This window comes from Blennius ocellaris, assembly GCF_963422515.1.
Source record: "Blennius ocellaris genome assembly, chromosome: 8".
Lineage (NCBI taxonomy): Eukaryota > Metazoa > Chordata > Actinopteri > Blenniiformes > Blenniidae > Blennius > Blennius ocellaris.
The window spans coordinates 6015720-6025429 of NC_137657.1; the positions used below are offsets into that span (position 1 = coordinate 6015720).

Here is a 9710-nt window from a genome sequence, read left to right on the forward strand (position 1 = left end):
GACTTTATTTCCCAGATACGTGACTGACTTCATGAGTGGACGACGTGTACGTTATATGATGCAAGTGTGGATTAGAAAATATGATGGTAGATTATGTACGGTAGTAACGTTTGCATGAGTTAGTTTTTCGGGTTAAAAAGATAAATATGTTTGATTTTAGTCGGGTTATAGTCTGGAAAACAAAGTTATAAATCTGGATTAAAGATGAGAAAAGATGCTTAAAACGTCCATGTGTTTTTCGGAGCTGATTTATTTTTTTAATGCTTTTTTATTTTTATACATTTCTTTAAGCACATCCAGTTCCAGTCATTAGCAATTTACAGATCTTTGGAAAAAGCAAAGAAACTATAGGAAAATAGGCCGAAGGTACAAGTTTGTTGGCTCGGTCAAATCAACATTTTGCCAAGAAATGACAATTTATGATTCTTAGAAACTCTTAATTTATTATCTTAATGTATTTGTATGAGGCCAAAACTGCTCTCACAGGTCACGTTCAAATCTCTTAACTGGATATAAACTTTAATTTGTAATAATTGAGTTAAATTTATATCACTTCGACCAGGAATGAGTACCGAAATGTGACAAAACTACAGTTGCAATGTCGTCTTGAAGACGATTTTACACGCTGAGAGTAATACCACACCAAAGTCCACAAGTTTCCCAGACGTGGCCCAGCTAGTTTGGTCTCGCCATACAAAGTTGCACCACTAGGTGGTGTAATGAGTAACTCAGAGAAGCAGTGGTTAATGCAGCAATGACTTTAGCACTTGACAAAAACACGATAGTGTGATCCATGAGGGGATCTGTTCTCCATCCTTTACCCGCTGGATCCAATCATAACACTGCTTCTACCATGACTCAACACCACCACCTGGTGGACAGTAGAGGCACGGCCTTCACTTAGTGCCGCTTTAAAGCAATGCCAAGATTAGTTTTGCATGATATTTAAAGCCTTTATTTCTTGTGACTGAACTTTGGAGCAGGAGGGAACCGTTGTCAGTCTAATCCAGTGGAGAGCCGTACACCTCCACCTCGCACAGCGTCAGGAACCTCTCTCTGTAGGGGAGGGCGATGGTCACGTAGCGGCCGTCCATCCCGTTGCACTGAAACTCGGCGACGGCACCTGCCTCGATTTTAGAGATCACTGCACACCTGGCAGAGGAAACAAAAGAAAAGAAAAACAGGCTCAATCTTGTGTTGGAGGCGAAGATGTTAAAGGAGTCATAATGCGAAATCATAAAGGTTTTCCAACAGTAATAACCGTCCCCGCATTGGAGCGACGCCCTACAAGAGAAGAAAGTGTCTCTTCTCTCTCCTGGCTTGTTTCAGGTTTTAAAAAGTGTGTTGCTCCAACCAGCCAATCAGAAATCAAACTCTAGATAGTGTCATCGGGGTTTAACCAATCCCAATCAAGGTAGGCTCCTCCCCTTTGACTCCTCCCACAAATGGGCAGCTCTGCTCTGGCACATGGCACCATGAGAGGAAGTACTTCCTCCTCTTCCCAAGATGGGCTTGTGTGGGCGGAGCCAGTCCAGCTCACACAGACACAGCAGATTCTGAATGTAGCTCCTATGATCCAATATTCTAATGCAGGAAAATCCAGGAAAAGGGCAATAAACTTTGAATATGATTTTTGAACCAAACCAGACCATGTGAAAGTGTTGAAAAGTTGTACAGTCTGACCCCTTTAACACTGATATTTCATCCTCGGTGACGGGAGTACCTGGGGTTGGTGTTGCCGTCATTTTGAAGAGAGTCTCCGATGTGGATCTCGGCTCCGTTGAGTTCTTCCGGGTTAGAGTCTTGGTTTGTGACCTTAACAGAAAACACTTTGTGTGTTTTGCCGAGATCCAGTCGCCACCAGGGATTCACTTCATTGGCTGTGCGACTGCAGGATCCGTGGCCCAGCTTGGCGTCGTGGTTCCCGTCGATGGCGTTGTAGGCACTGAGGCCAGCCAAGTTCACCGACGACTGGGAGGCTTTTCCTGTCACCGCCAGGTTCTCTCCTGCAAAAAGTCATTTATACTGGTGGGTTTATTGTCGTTTCTTTTTTCTACATCATCTCCATTTGAAAATCTCACCAGTCGGTGCAGGGTAACCGTAGACTTCCACTTCGCAGAGAGTAAGGTATCGACCCGGACCAGGCAGGACCAAAGTCACGTACCGTCCCTCCACTCGTTCGGTGAAGTTGGTAATGATCAGCTCTCCCACAGTGACGGAAGGAATCGTCCCAGCCCTGGTGGAAACAAACGAGAGGATTTGGCAGAAAGTCAACAAAATATCCAAACAAATCGCCAGAAAAGCCACAAATCTGTACGCCTCTCTGCACAATTGTCAAATCACGTATTTTCACTTGCGTTGGGTTGTTCAAGCCGTTGTTTTCCAAAGAGTTCCCGATGCGGATCTCCAGCCCCTGGATCCTGAGAGGACAGCAGTCCAGCCTGTTGGAGATGACGATGGCCTGGACGACGTAGCTGTCCAGCAGGTCCACCCTCCACCAGGGGTCGCTCATCTCCGCGGTGTGTGTGCAGGAGCCCATGCTGAAGTCGGAGTCACGGTTGCCATCGATCGCGCTGTTGGCGTCGCCGAACACGTGCTCGAACCGCTTCGACTGGGTCGCCTTCCCACGCAGCGCCACGTTTTCTGCCAAGTCCATCATGTGGGACAAACTCGTGAACAGACGGAGCAGACGAAGGAAACCCCACAGCATGTCTCACCCAGTAGTAAACCTCCAGAGGAGAAATTGGCAGTTTGGTGATTTTTAGACTGAAACGCTTGGGTTTGGGTGAACAAATGATCAATATCACTTTCACAGTGTTGCAGAACTGTCACTTTGTTTTTACCATCGATTATCAGAACTTTAATCATTCGTCAGTTTAAAAAGTGAGATTCCTGGTGTAAAAGCTCGGCTGAGGAGTTTTTCTGTTGAGAGGCAGACAATGTTTAGAGAAAACTGTTCTTTTTTTTAACAATTTAGCCTTAAACACAGGGACTTAACCAAATAACACTTGTCCAGAGCCGCAATACTTAAATATCTGGAATAAAGAATGAAAACATGAATTTTCATGCAATTTAGATATACTTTATTGCATTTTAACCATCTTTAGACATTTTACTTTGATTTTTATGAAAGGGATTTTCCCACTTTTGTCTTTTTATGTATTTTAGCAGCTTTAGGTATTTATAGTCGTCGTGCATGTTCTAATATCGAGACCAGATTTATTTTCTTTCCCCAGTTTTTTCACAAATTTTTCTTAAAAATGTTTAATTTAATTTTTCACCTTTTTACTTTTCCAGAACAAAAAACCTACACTAAGTAATTTTATTTATTTAGTTTGACCAGTTTGACCTGTATTATTATTATTAGTTTTCATTATTTTATCCAATATCCTGGCAGGTTCAGGTGTTTTTCCATGTTTAGTTGGTGATTAAACCTTTTTTTTTTGCGTTCTGTTTTGAATCAAGAGACCTGAGTTTGTTGCAATTAATATACTTTGTTTAAAACAAAAATACTCTCCTGGCTTCCTGCATCTTTAGTGGAACAGAGTTGTTATGACCAAAGATTATTACCACGTTATTACACTTACTGAACGTGGAAACCGTCCCGACGAGGAGGAGGAGGAGGAAAACCCCGAGTTTCATCATCCTGTTGGAGAAAGTCGGGTTTAATTCACATCGTCATTCTGACTGAAGAGTTTCATTCGAAGATGACAGGAAAAGGAAAGGACTAAGTCATTACCTATAAATAAAGATAAGATGGCAAGAGAGACCCCCCCCTGAAAAAAACAACTGTTCACCCTCAGTGTCGAGATCAAAATCGTCAAATTCTTCTCTATGAAACATTGTTTTTCGCCACACAAAGAGCAAAACACAAGCGTTTGTACAGAAACAAGTGAAAGGTGTCACCTGGAGATCCAGACAAAGCGAGAGCTGCTTTCTTCTCAGAGTCTCAGGAGTCGACAGAAACAAACCAGTCGTCTTTTCTCTTTATATCTTTTCTCTTCCAGCCAGTCATCGGACCATGTTTTTGTTTTTTCCTCCGTGTCGTCCAATCCCATCTCTCCATCCTCCTTTGCTTGTTTCACTTCCCTTCCAGAGAAATCAATCTCGCAGGTTGTCCCACAAAACACACCCTGTTACTTTCACTCGTTTTACTCCCACTTTGACCGAAGTTTCAAAATTAAAGAGAAGAAATTGTGAAACGTCGTCGTCGTGGGCTCCAGTTGAGATTTTAATGTCCTGATTCATTTTCTGAAACAAGCAAACAAAAAAAACGCTGCATCAGTAGATTTGAGTCTGAAAGAAAGTTTTAATCCACTTAAATTTCAGCAACACATTGAAAAAAGCCTGTTATTGCAGTGAAAATACAATTTGCGATAAATAAACCAGCATGTGTGCAGGTGATGTTCACGTCTTTGTGCTCCACCAAAGTAAACGGTGCTCTTTCTCTTGCCCCGGATTCTCCCCGGCTGGGACTTGTTTATCCCTCATGCTCGTCTGCAGCTTGTCCACGTTTCTTCTACTCCACCTTCCTAATTATTATGCAAATTGCATGTACGTGTCATAAAGATTCAATGGTTTGTTTTTCAAATAAACGTGAGGATGGTATTGTGTGTCAGGGCTCTTTGGAGCATTGAACTCAATGTCAGACACCTGTGCTAAGTAGTTTAACAGGTGAGCACACTTTAAGGAAAAACTACAAAAGAAGGATGTTCCACATTATTTAGCAGATCACCATTCTCAAGCAATATGGAAAAGAAAAAGGATCTCTGCTGATCTTGGATAGTTCACGAAAACTCAATGATCATCGTGCTGTTAAGAAATGTGTGGCTGATTCAGAGTACACACCGGTTGGTCCAGATAAAGTAACAATGAGGAAGATTTCTGCCAGACAAATCCATCGGATTAAGAGAGCAGCTCCTAAAATGCCTTTACAAAGCAGCAAACGGATATTTGAAGCTGCTGGTGCCTCTGGAGTTCCACGAACATCAAGGTGTAGGATCCTCCAGAAGCTTGCAGTTCTGCATAAACCTTCCATTGGGCCACCCCTAACCTCTGCTCAAGCACAAAAAGCTGCAGTGGGTCCAGACATACATGAAGACTCATTTTCAAAACGTCTTGTTCACTTATGAGTGCCGCACCACCCTGGATGGTCCAGATGGGTGGAGTAGTGGGTGGAGTAGTGGATGGCCACCGTGTCCCAACAAGGAGGTGGTGGAGCCATGTTTTGGGCTGGAATCATGGGGAGAGAGCTGGTCGGCCCCCGTAGGGTCCCTGAAGGTGTGAAGATGACCTCTGAGAAGTATGTGGAGTTTCTGACCGGCCACTTTCTTCCATGGTACAAAAAGAAGAACCGTGCTTCCGTCACAAAATCTTCTTCATGATGACGATGCACCTTCTCATGCTGCAAGGAATCCCTCTTCATCATTGGCTGCTATGGGCATTAAAGGAGAGAAGGTCATGGTGTGCCCCCCCCTCCCCTGACCTCAACCCTCTTGAGAACCTCTGGAGCATCGTCTACCAAAACATCTGTGAGGGTGGGAGGACGTTTACATCCAAACAGTAACTGGGAGGCCATTCTGACATCCTGCAAAGACATTCAAGCAGAAATTCTCCCAAACCTCACAAGTTCAATGGATGCAAGAATTGTGAAGCTGCTGTCAAATAAGGGCCCTTGTGTTGAAATGTAAAATGGACCTGTTGATGTTTGTGATTAAATTAGCTTTTGATTTCAATAAATATGACCTCATGCTGTGAATTCAACAAATGACGTTTTTCATTTCTGTGCAACCTATAAAATGTTTTGAAACTCTGTTGTGCGTAATAATTTGGAACAGTGCGTTTTAAGTGTTTCATTTCTAAAAGAAACACTTATCATTGGGAGGTTTGTTCAATAACATTTGAGTTTTGCTCTCGCGATTGAGGATTTGAAAAGTAAAGAAATATATAATTTGCATAATAATTTGGAACATGGTGTATATTAAGGAATCATATTTTGGAATTCTCTGCGCGTGACTGCACGACGCACAGAAACCTAAATCCTCTCAGTTGAGGTCTGTGATGTGTATAGTCCACGTGTTGTGTGTAGTCCACGTGTTGTGTGTAGTCCACGTGTTGTGTGTAGTCCATGTGTTGTGTATAGTCCATGTGTTGCGTGTAGTCCATGTGTTGTGTATAGTCCATGTGTTGCGTGTAGTCCATGTGTTGTGTATAGTCCACGTGTTGTGTATAGTCCACGTGTTGTGTGTAGTTCACGCGTTGTGTGTAGCCCACATGTTGTGTGTAGTCCACGTGTTGTGTATAGTCCACGTGTTGTGTGTAGTCCACGTATTGTGCATAGTCCACGTGTTGTGTATAGTCCACGTGTTGTGTGTAGTCCACATGTTGTGTGTATTCCACGTGTTGTGTGTAGTCCACGTGTTGTGTGTAGTCCATGTGTTGTGTATAGTCCACGTGTTGTGTGTAGTCCATGTGTCGTGTGTAGTCCACGTGTTGTTTGTAGTCCACGTGTTGTGTGTAGTCCATGTGTTGTGTATAGTCCACGTGTTGTGTGTAGTCCATGTGTTGTGTATAGTCCACGTGTTGTGTATAGTCCACGTGTTGTGTGTAGTTCATGCGTTGTGTGTAGCCCACATGTTGTGTGTAGTCCACGTGTTGTGTGTAGTCCACGTGTTGTGTGTAGTCCACGTGTTGTGAGTTAAACCGGAAGCTTTTATTCTGACACAACCACCGAGAGGTGAAAGTGTTAAGACAGACATTTTGTTTATGCGGTGGCCTGTTAGTCGGGACACATGTTGGGAAGCATTGCTGATGTGTTACGACCATAGAGAAAACCTCTTGTTTGACTTTAACCTGAATCGTGCTGAGAGACAAGTTTCTTCACCAAATGTGCCAAGTTGCATTTTTTTTTTATTTCTTGGCTCGATTTGCACTCCATTAAACTTCTCCTTAATCTGGATGTTTCAACATTTCAAACTTCTCTGTTTTGCTCTTCACTTTCTAACATTTCTTGTTGATGTTGCAATTTAAACAATTGTGTAAAATGATTAGTTGGAAGAGTTCAGCTGAGTTTTAAAAGGCCCTGGCCTCGGGGTTGGCGTCGTACCAGAGCAGTTCAGTGTGACGGTGCTGAGAGGTTGTTGGTTTCACTATGAAGTGTAGAGCTGGGGAAATGATCTTTGTTTTCAATTAGTTGATCAACCTAAGAATTAAGTCTTCGATTATCGACAAGATCATTTTTGGGATTATTTTCCTGCAATTTACTTCGGGAGCCCACTTGCGCCACTTAAAAAAGAAATATGTTTCTATAATCATAAATCGAATCAGCATTATGAGATAGTAAGTCACAATAATGAGATAATAAGTCAAGAATTGAGAATGTATGTCAAAATTATGAGATTAAAAAGTCCTAATTATGAGATAAAAAGTTCAAATTAGGAGATAAGTCAAAATTCCGAGATAAAAAGTCCTAATTATGATAATAAATCATAATTATGAGATGGTAAGTCAAAATTATGAGATAAAAAGTCCAAATTATGATAATAAATCATAATTATGAGATGGTAAGTCCAAATTATGAGATAAAAAGTCCAAATTATGATAATAAATCATAATTATGAGATGGTAAGTCAAAATTATGAGATAAAAAGTCAAAATTATGAGATAAGTCCAAATTATGAGATGGGAAGTCACAATAATGAGATGGGAAGTCAAAATTATGAGTTATTAAGTCATTATTTTGAGATAAGTCAAAATGATGGAGGTAAAAAGATCAAAGTCAAAAGTGGCAGGTCTTTGTTGGTATGAGTTCTCCTCCTCTATATAACCAGCAGTTGTGATGCACCATTAGAACCATGAGACTGACCACAGGTTCTAGTTGCTTTTCACTGAAGGTTTCCACTTCAGCCACATCACATTTATTCTTTCTTCCCCACTTCTTGCTCAGAATCCTTTCCAGGCTGTGTTTGCTGAACACGGTCCCTTGTGAATTATCAAGCAACTCAAGTTCATTTCTGTGTCCAATTGAAAATGAGAACCTGACACTTTTAACTTGTGCAAAAGTATCTTATAATTGTGTTTTACTATCTCAAATGTTTCACCTACTGTCTTGTAATTATGACTTACCGTCTCAAAATTATGACTTGCTCCCTCCTGAGTTTTCTTACCTTTTGTTAAGTGGCAGAAGTGGGTTTCCATAATTTACACATTGTGAATATGAAAAAAAAACACATTGATTTCATAGAACATTTCAATATTCAGTTAACTTTTCTTTAATACATCCCTTCAGAGCATTGCTCCTAAAATTTCTCCAAATTACAAAATCAAATTCAAATAAGAAGAATCAACTAGTGGAATATACAGCAATTTGATAACAGATGTCGCATTCAAGAAATGAAGGAGAAATGCAAAAATATGAATACTTAAATTCTCAGTGCATTTGAAAGAAGAAAAGTCTTTTACTTAAAGTACAACATGAGAAATTAAGATTCCCACATTCTCAAACCATGTGAAATGTTGTCACTTGGAAATCCGGACAAAGCAACCGCTTTCTTCTCAGAGTCCAGCGATTCAACAGACTGATACATCTGTCTTTTTATATATATATATATATATTCATCTCTGACTTTACCTTCACACCAGTTGGGTCATTTCCAACTAATCGTCAGGAATCAGATCTTCTTCTCCCTCCACCCTTCATGCTCTGCTGCCACGCACGCTTGTTTCACTTCCTTGTACCGGGAGATTAAATTCATACGTCGTCTGAGGACAAAATGTCAGGATGGAGGGTGTTTTTGATAAGTGATGTTGGATTGCATCTGCTGTGTGTGTGTGTGTGTGTGTGTGTGTGTGTGTGTGTGTGTGTGTGTGTGTGTGTGTGTGTGTGTGTGTGTGTGTGTGTGTGTGTGTGTGTGTGTGTGTGTGTGTGTGTGTGTGTGTGTGTGCGTGTGTGTGTTTACATGCACATCCTGCAGACATGAGTTTGACCACGTAGGCAAACCTGAACAGGCATCATGCAGTTCACTTTGCAAAACACTGTGGAGGACAACTTAGTTCATTGATGCACTTTATTGTGTTGCGTGATGCACTTCAGCCTTTTGCACTTTAATCTCCTGCAGCAGTGGCGTTGGTTGTATCGCAACGTGTTTGTGTTCAAACCAAGGAACCGGAGATGGAAATGGCCTCTTGCCTCAATTTAACAGTTTAACATTTAATACCCGTTAATATATCCAGTCCTTTTATTAACTGAGGAGTGTGAAATTAAAGCAGGGTTGGAGAAGGAATGAAGAAAGTTACCTCTGGGTACTCCGGTTTCCTCGCAATTTAATATTCATAGTAAGTAGTAGTAATAGTTTATTCGGTCAAACAAATTCACAATGCGACAACAACAAAATGTACCAACAAAGACTAAAAGGAAAGACAAAGAGAGGAAGATTGAAGGGTTTAGGTTGAAGTTAAACTTGTTTTGCCTTTAACCCTGCACATAATATACGTAAAGCTCCTGCCAGTGAAGTAACGGAAACAAACACTTGCATCTTCTGTGCCATTGTTGAGAAACCAAACGTGAATTGTCCTCTCAGGGGACACACTTTCTTTTAAGCTCGTCCTTCTTGAGCTCAGTGTTTTTCAGAAACGGTGCGCTTTAATCGCCTTTTAAATGGTTTACGTTTTCTTTAATTGTGAAGTCTAAATTGACACGAGTGTGAAGAATC

General features: G+C 41.3%; 1 protein-coding gene across 1 annotated transcript; it reads right to left on the reverse strand.

The window, feature by feature from the left end:
- Positions 1 to 232: 232 nt before the first annotated feature.
- Positions 233 to 3975, reverse strand: LOC308133093 (fucolectin-1-like). Its single transcript, XM_080500371.1, has 6 exons — positions 3907 to 3975; positions 3588 to 3646; positions 2358 to 2643; positions 2082 to 2236; positions 1724 to 2006; positions 233 to 1152 (listed from the first exon to the last, which is right to left on the reverse strand). The coding sequence occupies exons 2-6, from the start codon at positions 3643 to 3645 to the stop codon at positions 1002 to 1004; spliced, it is 933 nt and encodes a 310-aa protein (XP_080356497.1). The 5' UTR covers position 3646; positions 3907 to 3975; the 3' UTR covers positions 233 to 1001.
- Positions 3976 to 9710: the final 5735 nt, after the last annotated feature.